Source organism: Notothenia coriiceps, unplaced genomic scaffold (assembly GCF_000735185.1).
Source record: "Notothenia coriiceps isolate Sejong01 unplaced genomic scaffold, NC01 NC01_scaffold00003413, whole genome shotgun sequence".
In the NCBI taxonomy this organism is placed as follows: Eukaryota; Metazoa; Chordata; class Actinopteri; order Perciformes; family Nototheniidae; genus Notothenia; species Notothenia coriiceps.
The window spans coordinates 161,029-181,961 of record NW_011336114.1 but is presented as its reverse complement, the minus strand read 5'-3'; the positions used below and the strand labels follow the sequence as shown (position 1 = coordinate 181,961).

The 20,933-nt window shown below is 39.1% G+C and overlaps 1 protein-coding gene across 2 annotated transcripts in view; it reads left to right on the top strand.

Moving 5' to 3' along the window:
• The first annotated feature begins 270 nt into the window (after positions 1 to 270).
• The window catches only part of edar (ectodysplasin A receptor), a 169,716-nt gene continuing 149,053 nt past the window's right edge, over positions 271 to 20,933 (top strand). For both annotated transcript variants that reach the window (XM_010766585.1, XM_010766584.1), the window contains exons 1-5: positions 271 to 496; positions 10,800 to 10,865; positions 13,522 to 13,641; positions 16,464 to 16,645; positions 18,856 to 18,941. In XM_010766585.1, the coding sequence (XP_010764887.1) occupies positions 10,815 to 10,865; positions 13,522 to 13,641; positions 16,464 to 16,645; positions 18,856 to 18,941 (439 nt within the window). In that variant the 5' untranslated portion in view covers positions 271 to 496; positions 10,800 to 10,814. The remainder of the gene's footprint in view (positions 497 to 10,799; positions 10,866 to 13,521; positions 13,642 to 16,463; positions 16,646 to 18,855; positions 18,942 to 20,933) is intronic.

Below are 20,933 nucleotides of genomic sequence, written 5' to 3'. Positions count from 1 at the left end.
TCTAATTCTAAGCCCATATTTAAGTAGCATTGCTTGAGGAATCCTGCGATATAAGATCTTGAAGGTATTTCATGAGCATGTGAGTGACATTCAAATAGCTCGAAACTTGAGTTTATCCACTTCCATGGTTCTGCCAGTGCAGGTCTGTGTCCACTAGATGGCGGAGTTGAGTGGCAGCGTGCCGCTCGTTAATTGTCCCGCAGAGAGAGCGTCTACCTGGGACATGTTAATCCGTCTGTCATTCAGGGCGGAGGGAACTTCTCACTTTTTTCCCATCAAGGAGGAGCCTGCAGACACACCGACATGCACCAAAGTGGAGGCTGAGACACAACTTGGATTTAGTGGAGTAAGAAGTCGCAGACAGCCAGTCCCTCGGCCATGCTTACCCGACAGCTCGATAGAGATTGATCCCCGGTCATCAGGACCGAAAGAGCCGCCAGCCAAGCCTCAGCGCCGCGGAGAGAGCAGAGCAGCGTCCCCCTTCTCAGAGCTCCAGGTAAGACTTCACCGCAGCTCCGTTCTCAGGAATGCAAGGACGGATTGCTGCAAGACTTTGGGGAAATTCCTGAGCCACACTTATTATGCAAAACAAACATTTGCTTTATTTAATTTCACCTTAAAAATGATTGTTTTTTGCAATAAGAAATAGTTTAGGACTGAAGCACTGCTGATGAGTGTCTTAAGAAAAACATTGTCTATAATGTTTCTGGGTTGTGTTAAACTATGCAAAACGACACTAAACTATGCTTTTCTACTTTAATTAAGATGGCATTTTTATTTATTTGACAGGCTGATGCCAAAGTGTTTATTTCATGCTTTAAATGTAGTTTTTTGTCATGCATGAGGCTGGAAAATGATTCTCGGCATGAATATCATCTGCATGAAATACATTTTAAGTAGCCTACAGTCCATGTGTAACAGGCATATCCTCTTTTACATTGTGAAGTTTGTGAAAGGTACTGTGCGTGTTGCTGCAAAGGTTGTAGCCCAAGGTGGAAGAAAAAACAAGATTATTTCTCACATCACCAGCTTCACAGTTTAGGCCTGGATTGCTTTTTTGACAAGGCTGTGACTTTTGGATCTCAAACATCTGCAGATGTAAACACTGAGTTTATTCTCTTGGGATGGTTTTGATCATTGTGATTAGAGAAGAAGAAGGTGCAATAGTAAAGGTTTGGGGTTAGGACATAATCTTGATAACAAATTATTTAAATGCTGCTTATTATTTCTCTATAGTCAGTGTTTGTATGTACAGTCCTATAGTGTCTGATGTGTTAGGGAGTCAACGACACTGTATTTTTGGCTGTGTGTTTGAGTAAGTGTGTGACCTTGCACACCTTTCTCCTCTGTCTGCATAATTGTTTTCTTGGTGCCGCCTGACTGTCCCGGGCCCCGGGGCCCCTGGGGGAAGTCCTGCCCGCAGACAGGCAGCACGGCCCGGCTGGGGACGTGCCGGGTCCTGCCGAGCCTCTGAAGTCTGCTGGCTGGCTTTGAACTGTAGCTGCTGGAGGTGGAAATCAATCCGTCTCCCCCCCCACCCTCACTCTCTCTCTCCCCCTCTTTCTATCTCTCTATCTGTCTCTCTCTCTCTCTCTCCCCCTGAAGCCCCCAGCACAGAGCGTCTCCGCTGCCATTGAATCTTTCATGTTCACAGGTAGAAAGGCAAAGAGACACAGAGAAGAAACAGGGGAGGGAGTGTAACTCATCTTCAAAAGAAGTTAATATGGTTTCTGAGGATTAAAGGGATGAAGGCAGAAAAAAGTAACAAAGCCAGCGCCTGTAGTCATGATCGTCCTCCTCCAGAGTGAAGAGCATAGATGATTTGTTGACTTATACGCCGCTCTGTCGCTTAATGCTTCTCGGTACTAGATTTCACACAATGACCCTATTGATTTGGGGCTGATGTCATAGAAAGGGAAGGGATTTCTCTTGTTTTTTCTTCCAAAGTTATCGTTGAGATTTATGTCGCAGCTGATTCCAATCCACAGAGCGTAACCGGCGAGAGAATTTGTAGATCTGAGGAGGCCTGTTAGTGCTGAATGTTTCATAATGCTTCACACATCTAAGATGAAGTTCTATTAAACATGTCAAAGTAAGTTTACTTATGGAAGTTAAGTCATGTCAGCTCTTTAAGTTTGTTTTCATTTATGGAAGGACTGTTTGGTGAGAGCTTTTATCCAAACTGTCTCACCAGAACCATGTATGATAATTTTTGCTTTTTATTCGTATAGCATTTTGATTATCATCCACAGTATGTGAAGGAGAGACTTGTAGGTCTATAGGGATACACTAACGATCCACAAGGAGATACATCTAAAGAAACTAACATGTCAGTGTCATACTCATCCCTACAGGGATACTCATGTTTATGACATTTGGACAAGGCTCCACTTGAACAATTTACTTCTTTACTAGCACAGTTTTTAGAGCGCTCAAGTCAGACTTAGCAGAAAGGACGCAGTATAAAGATTTCACAAAATGTACATTACTTTTTTCAATAGAGAAACATAACATGCACTTGCCTTAAAGTAAATTCCAAAGTGACAGAATAACAAAAACATATATAGCATTTTAGTTGATTGCAAAAATGCTTACAGTTAATGTTGAGATTGAGAAAAACAAGTTGTAATGCACACAGTAAAGTGCATTTACATTGACCCTGACAGGTATTCTTAAATGATCAAATAAATAACTCCCTGATAAAAAACAAAAACAGGCTATAAAAATGTAATCTTCAATTCATATTTTATAATTCTGAGGAACTTTCAGTGTGCAAATCTAAAACGGACGCACACTGGCCTCAAAGGAACAAAAAAAAGTAAACAATATACTATTGCATAGCTGACAGTCACCAGGATGGGCAACCAACAAATAAATTAGATTAAGACAACATATCTTCAGGACTCCCAGAGGGGGCTCCAGGTGGTCCCCTGCAAAATGAGGAGGTAGCTGCATTTCATTATATTTTAATATAAATGTAATAATCAGAGCAAAGCTATATAAAGGAATAACTAATCTTTTCTAATCATGAGTTATACTCTCAATATTATTATATCCTTACGCACAGTAAACCAATATTGAAACGTCTTCATTCAGCCTGAAGGGAGCACGTTTAATCAATTTGGGTTTGTGGTCTAATATGTGTTTGCTGAAGAGACCTCTGCATGGGAAACCTTCATCAATTCCTTCTGCAGTGCAGTGGGATATCTGGGACTAGGGAGGGGGGTCTTGATAATGATTGTTTTATTGGCAGGTGGGACGCTGGTGAGGGATTGCTTTGTAGTTCGGGGCACCTGTGCAGATGGTGGGATCTGTGTGACGCCCTCCTGGGGGCAGGTTGAAAATACGTTAGCAGGGTTTGACGTGAATGCTTCTCTTTCTCTACAACTTTCATCCCTCTAAGTCACTGCTTATATTCTTAAGTCTTTACCTGGGATTGGCCTCAGTGGATAGATGAGGATTTGCGCTTTGAAGATATCTACATCCATCATGGCTAGCTGCTGCTCAAATCACTAGAATTATCCACATGCTAAAAAAAGACTTTAAAAGCCCTAAGATTTGTTTTAAGAACTCTCTGAAAACCCGGTTTATTATTTCAATGCTGACAACTGGAAACAATCTGAAATCAACCATGTGGATCCAATGCTGATTTATGTTAGTGAAAAGGAACATTTCACAAAACAAAGGTCATAAATATTAGAGATTTGCCAGTACGCTTGTAAGTAACCCAAAAGGCTGCTTGAGTTTTCTACATTATTTTATAGCTTGTTGCTGTTCTGTTTAGTCTAGAAACATATTTATCATAACATATAGCCCATTTTAGTTAAGAGAATGGCTTTGTATTTCAGTCCCTTTATTATCCGTTAGTTAGACGTACAAACGGGTTCCTGATTGCAGATTAGGCTTCCCACCTACAGCCAGCACAGAATAAACAGCGACGGAGACAGAGAGATGTTCTGCCCCAGCAGAGCTAGAGAGGGGAACAAGGGATCAGGGAGAGGAGACGATGAAAGACAGATCACCGGCAGGCAGAGAATCAAAGAGCCTAGTGACTGACTGGGGCTGGGATAGGTGTGTGTGTGTGTGACTTCTTTTCATGTGCTCTAAGAGTTTGTTCTTCCTGCGCACAGAGTGGGAAGCTGACAGTAAGTCTGTAATTAAAGCAATCAAAAGATGAAGAGAGATGAAGAAGCATCAAGTGTGCACGTAAAGAAACACACACACACATTTCCTGGTTCATATCTGCTTTAAAAATGAATTTACGAAATTAGTTATTTACATGAGGGAATCACTTTCCTTCTTCTGTAGGTGATATTTGAGCCTTAGTGTGTCACAGTATACTCCTCTAATTTCTGCAAAGCATGTTTTGACATTCCTGTGAAAATACAGTTCGCACTGATAAACCGCCGTGCTGCAGTGAGACGGGGTCGGAGTGAATGGATATTTAGTCAGGCAGACGGGGGCCAGCTGTTGTCTGAGGTCTGCGTCTGTCTCCAAAATCGAAATCACTTTAATCATGGGTTTATTTTCACATCGAACTGAGATGGTCATCATGTTGCAAATTAGATTTATTCATGGCTCATTTAGTTCCTGATATGTGAGCTTTGATGGCTACTTTGCTCACTGAGTTTGACTTCCTTTAGTGAGAGGCTGAACTCTAGTAATGTGATAATAATGATTAATGTACAGTTGAATAATAGCGCTGTATCGTAGATATTTTACCAATCAGGGAGTTCTGTTTGAAAGTTTTGACACACTGTAATTCAGCCGAAGGTGAAAGCGGTCGGTCGATTTTGACTGACAGCTCTGTCGCCACCCATCTATTTACTCTCCAGCTGCCTGCAAATCATAGAAAGGAGACAAAATGCCAGCAGCACATTCCTCCGTCATCCTTCACTTCTTTAAAGAAAGGCAGTAAGGCCGCTTATAATTACTTAAAGGTGGATTGGCCCAATTCTTGAACACACACTTGGAATGATTATTGATAGTCAGACTGAACTTAGTTTTGCTGCTGTTCAGCCATTAGAGGTGTTGGTAGATGGGTATTATACAGTTAATGACATGGTATTATAATGACTCAAATGGTCTGATTCCGTTTGATCTGATGATTATAGACTATTGTAAGAGAAGATTTCTTGATTATAACATACTTTAATTCACAATTATTTTTACATTTGGTTTTCGTTTAAGGTTGGAGTATACATTTGAAGATATGTGGCGAAATGAATCTTGTGACGATGTTACCAGAGCTGCTGGAGGTGTAAATGATAGACTGCAGAGACTTCATAGAGGGGGAAATCCAAAACTGTTTTTGTTTTATCTTCAAATCCGCTTGGCTGATGTTTTATTACAAATGTTTTTTTTAATTTTATTTGTCGGTCTTCATCATAATATCCCAGCATATATTTAGTTATCAATGTGGAACATTTTGCCAGTCAACTTCTTTATGTCTCTTGTGTTTAGGTAGCTAGCTAAATGTATATTTGTTACTATTAAAGCTATTTTTAGTTTGATCTAATTAGCGTAAAGTGCACTGAATTGTGCAGTCCCGATGAAGAGGAATGTAAAAATGCAAAATGGTCCAATGTTTGCATTAAAGGATGTACATTTTTTAATATTTGGAACATTTACTAAAGGCAGACTCATCGGTCAGAGGCTCAAAGCTGGTGAATTTGATATACTGGCGGCTTGGTTGGCTGGAAAACAGCAGGATATATTTGAGGTGTTGCTCCCGCACACAGAGCAAGTCACATGTGTTTGAGATCTTGCTAGGATTTGGCCAGTTGAGCCTGTTCTGTAAAAGGATCAAGTAATTGTTTTTTGGGGGGGATAAAGCGCCACATTGATTGACTTTGGAACTTGTTGATGGCCGTGAGGCTAAGGGATTATGTGACAGTGTGTTTACGGTAAGGGTTAGAGCAATTGCCTAGTTAGCTGTGGGACCAACATTATATTTGTGTTTAGAGTGAGACATTGAGACTGACAGTAAATCGCCAAAACTATCAAATGTTAGCAAAAATCATCTGCTACATGTAGTTCGAGACAAACAATATCAGTATATACATTCCAGTCCTTAGAGGGACATTTTCATTTGAATAACAAGCGGTTCTTGCATGTGTTGCTGATGGATCATTAGACTTAAAATATATCCGATACAAAGACAGGAAATAATAAATTAAGTAGGAGAAGAAAGAGAAAGATTTCAATGGAAAACAGATTTTCCTTTTTCGAAATACCAAAACCAGTACGACAGCCTCCTGGATCCACATGCTGCTGATTTAATTGTCATCAGAAATAAAGTGCCACGGAAGGGCCCACAAACCAACCCTAACCTAATTGTTCATCTTCTTTATTGGTTCGCTTCCTGGCCGAGTTCCTTTGCCACTGATTGGCCTATTACTTAATCTGGCAGGAAGTCATTATCAAACAGCGTATGTTACAGGGTTAAACACTGATGGTGAAAATCCGTTTCTCACACAAAACAAGAGATGTATTCGTCTCGATTATTCATAGTAAAATAAATGAATATAAATAACTCAATTGGACAGTGAAAAGAGACAGACAGAGAAATGATTAACACTGGTTAACAGTGTGGCTTCCATTTAAAACCAAACAACAACAATAAAAGTCCCAAAGAAGAATGGCCGGTGATCAATGCGCCTGCGCCTACACTTCAGACTATGTTAAGGCAACAACAATACTTGGTTAGGTTTAGGAAAAAATGTACTTGGTTGAAATAGCAAAGGAAGTGGCTTTACTAAAGTATGGAAGATTTGTAAGAAATAAGAACTCTGGTATCAAACGGGACACAAACAGCAGCCGTACAGCTGACAGTCCCATGTGTTGAACCAGCTACGCAGATTTTATTTGTCTTTATCCTACATCCCCTTGCCTGGCCTAAAATGTTGTTTACAGTGCTATGTTTAAGTACGAACATTGTGTTAGAAGAGCCACGTTGGTGCCATCTACCGGTAGCGGTGTCTTTGTGGCGCGGCATTTGAACTTGTTGCATGTTTCTGCTTCTGGTTGTCCCTGGACTACACATGGAGTGAAGTGAGATCTTGGTAATATTGAGAATCCTCAACATGTTACACTGCAGACCTCCTGAGGCCTATGACAGAGTTAGGAATGACAAATGAGTGTAGTGTGAGGGAATTGGGCCTGCACTTTGGTTGGAGAAACTGCTTAACCACAGACTGATCATGCAGTAAAAATGTGCCCCTTAAAAAAGACCAAAGCAAATGTGTCAGTATGATTGTGCTACCAGAGGGGAGTACTATTTCCAAGTAATGACCAATGATAATTAGCTCATTCCCTTTTCCCTTAGGAAACTACTAATTACCTGAAATTGTTTTTAGTTAACAAAGACTTCATCAGCTTATTAGTGGCCGTTTTAACACTATGTTGGTAATCTAAATAAACAAAGCATTATCACACTGGATACAAACACAATGACACATTTCATTTCATTTAATCGTTTATTTGAATAGGGACAATGCACATTAATGAACACTTAAGACAAATAATGCTTCAAGTGTAAATATGCCGGATTTTATCTTTGAGCTAATTTCCATCCGTAGTCCCTGACATACAACATATAAGAACATGACCTTTATAAAGATAACAAAAAATAAATACATGATATGCAAAAAGAGCAAGAGCAGCGTACACAAGTATTTACCACAAAAGACTGGCAAGGATGGGTGGATGCCTGCTGCGACTGCCAGAAAAATAATTACCGGTACCATTAGCTGTCAGTTTAATGTGTGCCTGCATGATGATCTATGGGAATGTCCATATGTCAACCACCCCTTTCACCTACAGCATCTAAACCTCCACATAATGACTTTGAGCTTAATCTATCACAGGTATCACATTTGGCTGTCAAATGTAGCTGCAGTCCATATCAATACAGACTTAATTCTGATTTGAAGTCATAAGTGATATTAAGGCATTATGCTTGTCACTGTAGGCCAGGGAACTCGGATCAAGGATATTCAGGTCTCATTGAATCGCATTGTATGCATGTTTTAGGTCAATGAGTTAGTTATTGTGGATTCTTTTAATGAAGCAGAGTAGTAGTAATTTTCTTCCCATAGTTATGTGGATGTTGGGTTTCCTCTGCTGACACAAATGAAAAACAGAGATGAAGACAGCTAATGAAGGATGAGGGAGAGGGACGTTGCAACATTTTTTTCACAAGTCAAGCAAGCATTGAAAATGTGGCTTTTAAAAGATATTTATCCAGTTCAAACCCTATACAATCGCTGTGTTCTACCGGTGCCATAGATTCTACCTGGTAATGACACAGCTAAAGACAGAAGGGTTATTTATCGGAGATTATGTGGTCGTTAGAAGATTAATACCCTCGGGGGGGAAAAAGACGTGGGCTGACTTTCATCCCAGACCTGCCCCGACAGAGAGAGTGAGGGTGAGAGAGACAGAGAGTCGGTGGAAAGAGGTAGAACAGAGTGTCAGAAGACACAGAGTCTTCAAACACAGCGTGTGTGTGTGTGTGTGTGTGTGTGTGTGTGTGTGTGTGTGTGTGTGTGTGTGTGTGTGTGTGTGTGTGTGTGTGTGTGTGTGTGTGTGTGTGTGTGTGTGTGTGTGTGTGTGTGTGTGTGTGTGTGTGTGTGTGTGTGTGTGTGTGTGTGTGTGTGTGTGTGTGTCACTTCAACCCCATAATGAGTAGCCTTGAGGGGATCGACAACCATTTGGCAGTTCTTCATTTCCTGATTTTTTTAAGTGCTGTCTACCCTTTTATCTCTAATGCATGTTTGTGTATTCTGTGAGTGTGTGTGTATGTTGAAGCTGTAATTAAGCAAGATCAAGCCCTCGGGGTCGGAGAATTAGACATCATTGCACATCAAAAGGTTTCTCAGTCAAGTCTGCGACATCGTTGAAAGAAATCAGAAGTGTGGAGCCTGACAGACAGATGTTGACCTCAGATAGCAGATAATGGAAGGCTTCCCATTTCTATTTCACACACACACATGCACACACATGCACACACATGCACACACATGCACACACACGCACACACACAGGATGATATTAATTTGGTTAATGATGGTCTCATTTAGACAACATAGACGATATACTGTAGCTTTTAAAATAAATGAAACCTTGCAAATGAAAACATTAAGAAAATATATATATATGTTGTGTTTTTTATGTGGTTATTAGCCATTTCTTATTACCATGTATTTTATAAATAATTACAATACCGGCGGGAACAGCAAATTACAGTCTTTTATTTAAGCAAATTAATTTATCCAGTCGATAAGTTAATCAAAGGTCTGTGTATTTGATTCCCTAAAGGCTATATTGACACCAATATGGTGGAGCTTTGTATTTCAGAATATTGAATGTACCATTGTAATTACTTGTAGATTAGAAGCAATTTCTAATTGGATAGAGTCATTTAACAACCAGCAGCTCCTCTGTGTTTGTGGGAGCTAACAGAAGCAGCGTTCACTCAGCGGGCTCTTATCTGTGCTGCCAGAGACCACACACACAGACACACACACACACAGACACACACACTTGAAGAAAGTTGAAAACCTGCTGGCATGCTTTGGGAAATATGATGTGTTGTAAAGAAACACATTATTTATAGCATGGCGCACTAAAGGAACATGGTGCTGTTTAACCGAGCATACCAGTTGCTTTGGCTGTGTAACAATTAAACGCTGCAAATTAGTCCGTTTGTTCCACTTTCCCTCCTTCTGAGAGCTCTCTGTGTTTGATTACATTTGTTATTTGTTTGCAAATTGTTGTGAGCCTTTGTATGAGTGATTCTGGGCTCATCCTTTGTATTCAAATGTCGCTTAAGGGGTGATTTTTTTACTGAAGGACACCAGCCAACACATATCCATTCAATTACAGTGACGGCATTATTTACATTCGCACAAACACAAACACCCACCCACACACCCACACACACACACACACACACACACACACACACACACACACACACACACACACACACACACACACACACACACACACACACACACACACACACCTCCCCTCAGACCCAGGCGGGACAAACACAGTAAATACAATCACAGGCACCAGCTTGCAGATGTGCAAAGAAATAAACAAGAAGTTACACATTCACCCACACAAACATAAAACATATATCTTTCTTCATATGAAAAATACACATAGTACTTTATGAAGTACTGCTAGCATTATACCACACATATCCAACCTCTAACCTTCATTTCATAAATAATAAAACACCCACTGAAAATGACAGTTTACCGAACGCCCATTTCAGCAACACTGCCAGGGTTTGTGTGTGTTACGAACGTGAAATAGCTTTTTTTCCTTTATATTTATTTTGGTGCAGCTGGAATAGAGTTTCAAGCTGATTGGAAACTTTAAGCTACTGGCGTTTTAACTAAGTTTGAAAACCGGAAAAAAGCTCTTGAGTGCATGAGAGGAATGAATAAAGAGACAGATAATTATTATGTGATATCACCTTTCTTTTATTGAGGCAGAGGTTAGCCAACGGTGATGTGTGCTTGCAGTTATGAGCCAGAGGAATGCCATGGGCTGTTCTATTGCTATTACTTGTTTATGGGCGATGACGTGATGCTAACGGGACACTGAACTCATCTGGGCCACACACACATCGTGCCCACTGACAGCACGACTGCGGGCAGGAACGCCCTCAGATTTGTAACTTTGCTGTTTCGTAAATGACGTTTAGTGCGGGAGATTGGTTGCAGGAAATGTTTGCATAACAATGAATGACCATTTCTCTATCTTTCTCTCCTGGTCCCCAGAAAGAAGAAGCAAACATGTCAGAGCGAAGAAGTCAGAAGAAATCCATCTTTCTGTCCTCATTATTGGTAAGTTTCTTATTTTAAACATTTGTTTTCTTTATCTTCCTCTTTATTTCCTCTGTCCTCCAACTGTAATTCTCCTTTTGATTCATTTTGGTTTCCTCATTAATTCCCAATTCTAATGTTAATTCATGTTTACTTTGATTTTATTTCCATACTGTCGTCCTCTTTTCCTCCTCCGTTTTCCCATTATTTTGTTACTTCTTCCTCTGCTTCACCTACATTATCTTTTCTTCTCTTTGCCCTCTTTGAAATACTATCAAAAACCATCATCCTATATCAGTTATCCTCAGAACTCCCACTATTCCATGGTCATGGATCACAGCCACGATTGACTCAACTCCCTGCTGCGTCATCCAGACTTTTGTTCCCTCATGCCAGCAGCTTGCACAACTTTGCAGCACTCGTACCAATTAGTCAACCTGACAGCTTTTTTTAGAGAACAGATATATCTTTGTAATCAGACCGGGAATCTAGAGACTCTCTGTCTGTTTTGATGTTGAAACTCACTGGCAGAGTTCCCATCAGGCTCCTCACCCTTACCCCTCATCAGTCACTATCTGTACATGCAGGAGGGAAGAGATGTTTGGATTGAGTTAATGGTGTTGGTTTACTACACCACTAAGTGGTGTCATTGGACTCACTTTATATCTTGGGGAATAGTATACCAATGACAAATGACTAACATTTGATTTAAACTTGGCCCTATTGTAAGTCACTCAACTACTGTACCAATTCAAAGTTTTTATTGTCATATGCACAAAGCTACAGTGTACAAATGGCAATGGAAATTATTCTGACCTGAGCTCCTCCAACAATGCAACATATATAATGAAATACAAAAATACAAAATAAGATACAGCGAAAAAAGGCAGAGTTGGAGAGGAGCAAAAGACACCGCAGCCATCATCACCGGCGCCATCTTGTTACCAATGCACAAAATAAAGGAACTGGTATACTTTATTGGAGTGCTTATATTTCTACGCCTTAAAGAACAAGACGTCGTAAGATTTCACATACAAAAAATAGTGTTTAATTACTCTTCAAAATATAAAATGAAATCTTATGGGTTAAGTTATTACAAGTAATAGTATTATGGTTGGCATATTTCAATCATATCATCAAAGAATTGGGGAATTGAGTTGACAGGAAATAGTTTTTCCAGTTTTGTCAAAAAGAGAATTGATGCAGTTTTGTTCAGAGGCTAAGTACTGAGTTCAGCAAATGCATAGGCACACAATGCTGGCTAAATACCTGCAGTGACCCATACATGTGTGACATACTCACAAAGAACAGTGGCAGGTGATGTTGTAGAGTTGTTTGGCTTGCAGCGTGTGTTGCACTAACCATGCATCAGGAGTGTGGCGTAAAGGTCAGGTCATTTTGAATCAGGTGTGAGATTACATTAAGGTCATCTGACTTGGCCTGAGATGATTGGGTTCAATACAAACCCCTAACACACACAAACAATTTGTGTATTTACTCAAACACCGTATAATGTCTGCTGTCATGAGTTGGTTATGAGGAAGAGAAAAGAGAGGGAGATGTTTTTTAAACACAGATAAGATGGAGAGTTAGTCATCCACACGTTGCCTCCATAATTTTCTGGACTGCAGATGATTTTTAAAAGTCAGTTAGTTTGTTTGGAAAAGAACAATGTGTGCTAGTAAAACTATAAATTCCAGCTGCTACTTATTACAATGAGCCACAATGCCACACACACACAAACACACACAAAGATACACATACAGTACATAGACAAACAAGTAAATACTGATGTACAAACACACACACACACACACACACACACACACACACACACACACACACACACACAGACACACACACACACACACACACACACACACACACACACACACACACACACACACACACACACACACACACACACACACACACACACACACACACACACACACAAATGCTTACAGAGCCAAAAAGTGATCTCCACTAATCCGAGTCACAGATGAAGATGACTCAAGAGCTCATGTTAATGAATGTGCATTTTCCCCTCCTTAGCAATTAACATTAACATTAGTACGGATGTGATGGTTGTTTTTATTGCATTCTGACAGTTAGTCTGTTGTTGATTCTTAGCCAGTTAATTTTACTAAATAAATCAGCCATCACCCAGTGCAGTGATTATCTGCTGCTACAGATGTTGAGTCATTTCAAAACTTCCCCATTTTACTGAGAAGATTAATGATGTTAAATACAATAATTAAAGTTACTAAGCAAAATGAATTGTTGGTTTCAGCACTGTTGATCTATTGCTCAGACAAATGTACATTATTATATTTAATACAAATGACTCTCTTAATACAGATAATAGAACATGTTTGTGTTTTATATTTTGCTGAGAATAGTTCGCAATAGCTTAAAACTTCTTTAGAAATGTGATGTAAAAAAGTAAATGTCTTTCTGTGTTTACTAATTTGATTTGAATATTTACATTATATTTATTTAACCTATAATGAAAGGATGAATTATACACAAAGCGATACAAACAACCCTGTTTTCCATAATGGACTTAGAAGCATTTAATTTTCGCATTTAATCATAAAATCATAAAAATGTTTGACCCTAATGTGTACCTCTCCCCCCTCTCTGTCTCCCTTATCCCCCCTCTCTGCCCCTCCAGGTGTGTTGTATGTTTGCCAGTGCGGAGTATTCCAGCTGTGGAGAGTATGAGTTCTTCAATCAGACCAGTAACAGCTGCCAGGCCTGCCCTCAGTGCCAGGCAGGACAGGAGCCGCATATGGTAAGACACACACACACACTCAAACACACACACGCTACACATTTACCATAAAATTATGACCACCTGAAAATGATAAATAGCATAAAATCTGACTTTATGAACTTGTTCTGTTCAGACCACCCACAACTCTCACACACACGCACACACAGCAGCGTCAACATAGCTGCACAGTGAACAGTGCCTAAATTCAAATGAACAATTTCTCATGGTTTATTGCTCCCATTGACTTGGATGTGAAGCCATGCATCACAGTGAAAGACTTGCAGTAGTCACACAGCCTCAGCCTCCGTCAGTCAGACTGCAGACAGCCAAAGAAAACAGAGTCAAGGTAAACGCTTCAGTTGGCACCCCGGGGTGCCACACCCTCCCCAGAGAGACAGGCGCACTCAAGGGCAACAAGGAGGAATTAAAGTTTCTGTAAATAATAAGGGTGCAGCCACTTGGTTTCAGTGGCCTTACTTTACGCTAATGTTTTTGATGTAAGAGCATATTTTCATGCATTATGATTTGCATTGGTTGGAATGCGGATTGATAATCTGTTGCAATCGTGGAGTATTATCACTATAAATACTTACATTTATCGAAATAATGTGCTCGGGTTATGGTTCTTAAAAGTTAAAATAGAAGTTGAATAATAGCTCAAATAATAATAATTAAAAAAAAGATTTTATAAACCCTCAATAAACGAGCTTCAAAGTGTAGTTATGTAAGCAGCTCATAAAGTAAGGCAAGGCAAGTTTATTTATAGAGCACCTTTCAACACAAGACAACTCAAAGTGCTTTATACAAATGAAATACATTAAGAGCATTAAGAAACATATTATAAAATGGCATTTAAAAACACTCATTTAAAAGCAAAGATGATAAAACATGAATAACAAAAGGTACATGAATAAAATGTACAGTGCAGTGTGAGATACACACATCTGAAATGAAATGCTCTGACTCTCAATCACAGAAATACTTTTCTTTGACCTCACTTTCTTTCTACTTTATTTTTGAACTTATCCTTAAGTTAGTAAAGTAGTATCGTTATAATCAACAATTTTGACCTGAAGGTGGCACTGAATGAAACATTAAGACACCATTTAAGGTTATTAAAGAACGAAGATGAAAACAGATAATAGACTAGAAAGGACAGAAAAAAGTGGAGCCAACAGTCCATCCTGTAGATTCTGGGGTATTGTACTCTTTAAGTGGAGAGACTGTCCAAACATTACACTCATTATCATAAAGCCACACAAAAAAAAACGTATTAAACACACACACACCCTTCAGTGGGAATGAGGACAACACCATAAAGCCTTTCTTCCGTCCTTTCCCCTCACCACAGCATAAACAAGTCATGATTGTTCCAACTGAGTTTGTTTGTTTTTTCCTTCCTTTCCTACTTCCTGCCTTAGTTCACTAACATAACATGTGCTTCTAGTAAGAATACCCAACCATGTTTTGTGTTAGAAGTTGCAAAACATCCCTGCCAGAGAAGAGAGGGCAAAGAGAAAACTCCTTCTGATGAGCACAGAGCTCTGTCATAGTCATTTAGCTTTGTGAAACATGAGAGAAGAGAGGAGTTTAATCAGAGAGATGAGAGTCCCCTTTGCACTTTCCCCTGGCTGTCTGATCCACAGTCTGTAATTCATGTGTTATTATCTTCTGCTTTCCCTGCATGTGTGTGTCTTGACACCCTTTTAATCAGGAGATAACCACAGGGTTATTTCTCACAACAGAGACTTCAGAAATGTGATCAGGCACACTAACGCACACATACAGTAAACATCACAGAAGACATCCAAGGACGCTTTAAAGGGCATCTCGTACCCAGATTGCGTGTGATTTGCACGCTAGTTCACATTAACATAAACATTGGGTCAAACTGATTTTTCCAAGTGATGAAAGGGATGGCGAAGTGGTGACACATTAAAGAATCAGGTATTGAAGTTTCATGTCAACTCGCATGATGTGGAAGCTGCTTGATATTGAGGGTAGGCTCCCTGGGGGGATCTTTTTTAAGATGTACCGCGACCTTTCCCGGCTCGGTTTCACTTGGGACCTTTGTTGCATGTCATCACCTTAATGTCCACTCACTGTCAAGTTTCAAAATAAAGGAAACACATGCCAGAAATGTTCCTGCTTGTTATAAATCCTAGGTTTCTTCCTCATTTCCTCCTCCATTTATGATACACCAGTTTCAAAGAGGTGACACATTTGCTTTGAAAGGAAAGAAGCTTTCAATTGGAATAGCTTTTAGTTTTATGTTTCATGTGGAACCTACTTGAGCAAGTCTCCCTTGAAAAAGAGATCAATGATCAATGAAGGTTTGAAATGAAATGCAATGAAGAAAAGGAACAGAAGCAACACTGCAGCGATACTGTTTAAAAGAAAAAGATCCAAAGCTAGATTTAACCAAAAGTGACAAGATCCTGCAAACAGCTCAGTCAAAGTTTCATATCAAACAATCACACCGAGACTCACGGACGTCAAACAGAAGGGAAGACATATTGGATTTCTCTGAGAGTCTTTCTACTGTAGCCCAAAGCTAAGAGGCAGAGAGTTGTTTTAATACAGAGATGAAAGTGAGAGGGAAATGGAAGATGAAAGAGAGGAAGCCAAAAGGAGAGTAGGTTTTTTCTATTTGTGTGTGTGGTCTGTAGTCTTCTCTTTAAGGAATAAACACACAGAGATGAGATTGATCCTAGAAGACACAACGATAAGCTGGTCATCTTATTGATCTGTGGAATGTTGAATTTAGTTTGAAATGTCATTATCTATTGTACACCAGGAGAGAAACATTAACCAAATCTATGAACATGTGTGTTTTTCAGAGTTGTGGCTACGGTGTGAAGGATGAGGACTTTGCCTGTGTGCCGTGCCCGCATGGGAAATATTCCAAAGGGAAGTATGAGATCTGCAGACGCCATAAGGACTGTGACGCTCTCTACAAAGCCACTGTGAAAGCCGCGGGAACTCCAGACAGCGATGCCGAGTGTGGACCCTGTTTGACTGGGTAAATGACACAAACACACACACACACAATATTCAAAACCTATTTGCAAAGAACGAAAAAAGGTATCAAGCGATTACTACACAGTACTGAATTGAAACAAATATGGCACTTAAGCAACTTGCAGGATTCTGTTCACATTTAGGTTCAGACTTACTTAGAACAAGATGTTAAATGCATGTATCTTTCTAATAAATCAACTGAAAACCCATTTCAAATTTGCTATGGTAAAATCAATGTTTACCTGCTGCAGAACTATTCTTTTATCTCACTGCCTTCTCCTGGGGGCACGACAGCCTTTTTTGTAACGTTACTGCCACCTATAGATCACTGGAATATTGTCAAACTATTGATTATGTGTTGTGATGGATCTGCCCCGTGTGTGTGCACAAAATAAAATAGGGACACACTCTGTTTTTGACATTAATGGAAATATTTTACAGATTAAGGATTTTAGCACTAAACACTGAATCACAGAGATGTACTTTCTTATGTTCATAGTATGACTCATCAAATCTGAAAATATGATTTGAAATGACTAGACCACCCTGTTGTCTTCATTTGAATGCATTCCCCCCCTTTGTATGCAAACACACTAAATCTTATTTTCCTAATTTGCAAATGACAGCTGGGGATGCAACCCTCATACGTTAAATAATAAGTCAATTAGAGATGTTTAAACATTACCAGACCTTTCTGTCCCTCTTCCTTGCACGACCTTCCCATCATTCCCCCTTGTTCTGCCTCTCTTCATATTGACTTGTTTGTCGACACCAAACATTCTTACAGCATTTAACATGTTAAAAGTCTGTTTTGGATCTCATGCTGTGTGGTATAATGAAAACTGTGTTTATGACTATGATACTTTGATATCTATGATTGAATGTGGGCAGAACAAAATTGAGTAAGTCCTGAAGGAATTGGCATAAATATCATAGATTCATGATTCCTCCTTTTGTCAGTGCTGTGCATGCTGTCCTGCTGTCTTCTCGAGTCCTTCTGCACTACAGGATGTTTTTGCTTTTGCTCAGGAACACTGAGTTTAGTCACGTCTACTTCCGCGTCTGTACAGTATGCTCTGAACTGAATGTATGAGTGAAGCAGAGTCTACAGCTCACTTAAAGTCTTTATCTCAGCAGAGAAAAAGACCTGGAGGAAAATAAGCATGATTCTGTTGTGACGGAAATATTTATAGTTTCCTTGAAAGTAACATCAAAATGATTAATTTGTATTAGTCATCAGTAGGCAATAAATACAGATGGAGTTTATTACTATCTATGATTTATTAATAATGTCTAATACATAACAGTACATCACTAGCAGTGATAACAATGATTACTCTGGAAAATGTCCTGATTTCTTTTTTCTGTTTTAGTTTTGTTTAAGTGAATTTGATATAGGTTGTAGAAGATCCATGTAATGAACTGCCTGTAAATAACTGCCATGTTTTGTTTGTGTACTTTTCTGGCTATTCATTTCCTTTTTTATCCTTGCAAGGGTTAACTACAATTTAGAAATAGAATAAAAGCAGCATTTCTTTGCATTATTATACACATCACGCAACAAGTGATTTAGAATAAAATACTATAATCTGAGAACATGTTGCTTACATTTACAGAAACCCCTAACCCGTAAAAAAAAATTGCTCATATACCTGTGTTAATGTGCATAGTTATTAATAGTTAAAGCACACAATCGATTCCAATTATCGGACTAAGTCCACATAACAAAAAGGCCTCTGTTTGAACCTGTTTGCTGCATACATTATGTCCATACTCTAATAATTTCTGCTCATGTTGTCTCAGCTAAATGATTTAATACCGACGCGAGTCATTCACAGACCTCTCCCCTTTCCTCTAATAGACGCTTCATGACTCAGGGCGATAATATGAACCAAGCCACCTTTAGGTGCCTTCAGGGCATCAATTATGTTCATTTCTTCAGTCAGGCAAACTTTTCACCTCAGCTGCTTCCCCGTACTTATCACCATGTAGGTATAGGATAATATGTCTGGAAGGAAGGGAGCTTGCATGCAGTATAAACACCTGCTGTGCTTGCTGATAGTGCTTTATGAGTTTAAAACTGATTTTATTTCAAGATGTTCTCCTTTATATCAGCTGGTTTGTCTCCGGGAAGTGTAATAGTCTTGTGGAGCCTAAATTATACAGTCTAACAGTTTGCTGGTTTGAACTCATGTATATTATCTCTCCCAGGTTTTTCATGCTGGAGACCAGACCCAGAAACCTCTATGCGATGGTTTGCCACTCCTGCCAGAACGCACCACGCAACACCAAAGAATGTAAGACCATCCTCCTCACTTTTTAATTTCTCCCTCCCCTTCCTTCCGCTGGCTCTCAACCTTTCCTACAAACAACCTTGTATTCTCTTTTCAACTATGAATTCCCCCTTTTTCTTTTCAACATTTATCTTCACAGCTATCTCTGTCCCAACATAACCTGGCTTCCGCTGGTCTCAAAGTTACTAAACATTAAAGTTCTCTTTATAATAAGAGGAAAGAAAATGGGACTGTGTTCCTCATCTCTGCTGAGGGGTGTTTGGCACATTGTCCATAACCTCACTGATTACCCTGCATACCTGACACTGTGTGTACATGCATTTATGTATGTGTGTGTTTGCGTGTCTTTGGATGATAATATTTACCAGAAGTTGTCTCCATTTTCCATCTACCAGTCACTATCAGCCTCTGGCGATAAAATTGTCAAGTTGCAGTCATGCAAAAATAAGTTTGTGATATTTTAGGATTTTATATTTGATGGTTAGGGTAATGCAATGATAATATTGACACCATACATATGATACAAGTTGTAGGCAAGTTTGATGCCGTACCTTGCAATGCTGTAGGAAGCAAAAAAGGGTTACAACCTACTCTTTTTTGGTTTGTCAGAATACATCATTTTAATCATTAATTGGTATCATAAATTATTACAAGCAGGGTTTCTTACGGTCATTAAAAACCTGGAAAAGTCATGGAAATTCAAAATGCTAATTCCAGGCCCTGGAAAAGTTATAGAAAACAATATTTTTCCCAATGTTTTGGAAAAGTNATGGAAATGTAACTAAAGTTGCATCAAATATAATTGATATGTTATCTAATCGCCGAAATAGTAATACTATAACGATACTAAATACTGTATCGTATAGTAATGAAACGTAAAATGGCATTTAACTGACGAGGTATTTTGCTTGTGAGAGATTTTAGTTGCTTTGGCGTGTAGAAGCTAGTACGCCTACTATTTGATTTGTTTTAGATAGGCACAACATGTTTCAGACCTTATTTTCCTGTTCCATGTTAAAATAAACCATTTTCAGTGGTACCGCTGAGAAAGAGTAATTTTTTTGGTTATGGAAAATTAGGTAAATGTCATGAAGAAGTCATGGAAAAGTCATTGAAAATCATTGGTGAAAAAGTGTATGAACCCTGTACAAGGTATTCTTATTTGTGTGGGTTGTGTTGCTAATCTTAACTTGATTACAACTAGTCCCAATGGATTTGTATTTCGTATAGTCAATACAACATTTGTACGTAACGGAATTTAAAGGAAATCGTTTTGAAACTTTCTTTCTTTTTAGGACACTCTGAATAATGAAAAAAAAGTAATTATTCATATCTTCTGCCCTGTTTTAAAGACTAAGAGCCTGAGCTATAGTTGAATGAAACATAACATTTGAAAATTAGACATCAATTATAGAATAGTATTAGATGCTGTAGTTAAGGGTCTTTCAGGTCTAAAAGTGGCCACTCAAAACAATTGAAAATAGTCTTTCAAAGGTGCTGAAATGAGTAGACTTCTATTCTCGCATTTTGTTATTTTCCATAGGCCTACTATCATATTATATGTATTTATTGCATATCTGGAGGGAGATATTCTCTGTCCACTGTTTGTTTGTCCGCAGAGGGCATTGTGACGGATTGATCACATTTAGTAAAAAAAATAGCGTTTTTGTACCCCACTGATTTAAACTGCTATGGGAATTATATTTATGGGAATTATATTTATAGGCCAATCATTTGCTATAAACCCCCTGTCAGTGTAATTGAAGAGGCAGGAAATGAATGGTATTGTTATTGTGTCATATTTAATGAGTGTGTTTTGAAAGACAAAAAAGCAGCCCAGGCCTGCAGAGGAGAGGGTAAGAAGTAGGAGCAGGAATATATGTGTCTGCGTCTGTCTGTCTGTGTGTCTGTGTGTGTGTGTGTGTGTGTGTGTGTGTGTGTGTGTGTGTGTGTGTGTGTGTGTGTGTGTGTGTGTGTGTGTGTGTGTGTGTGTGT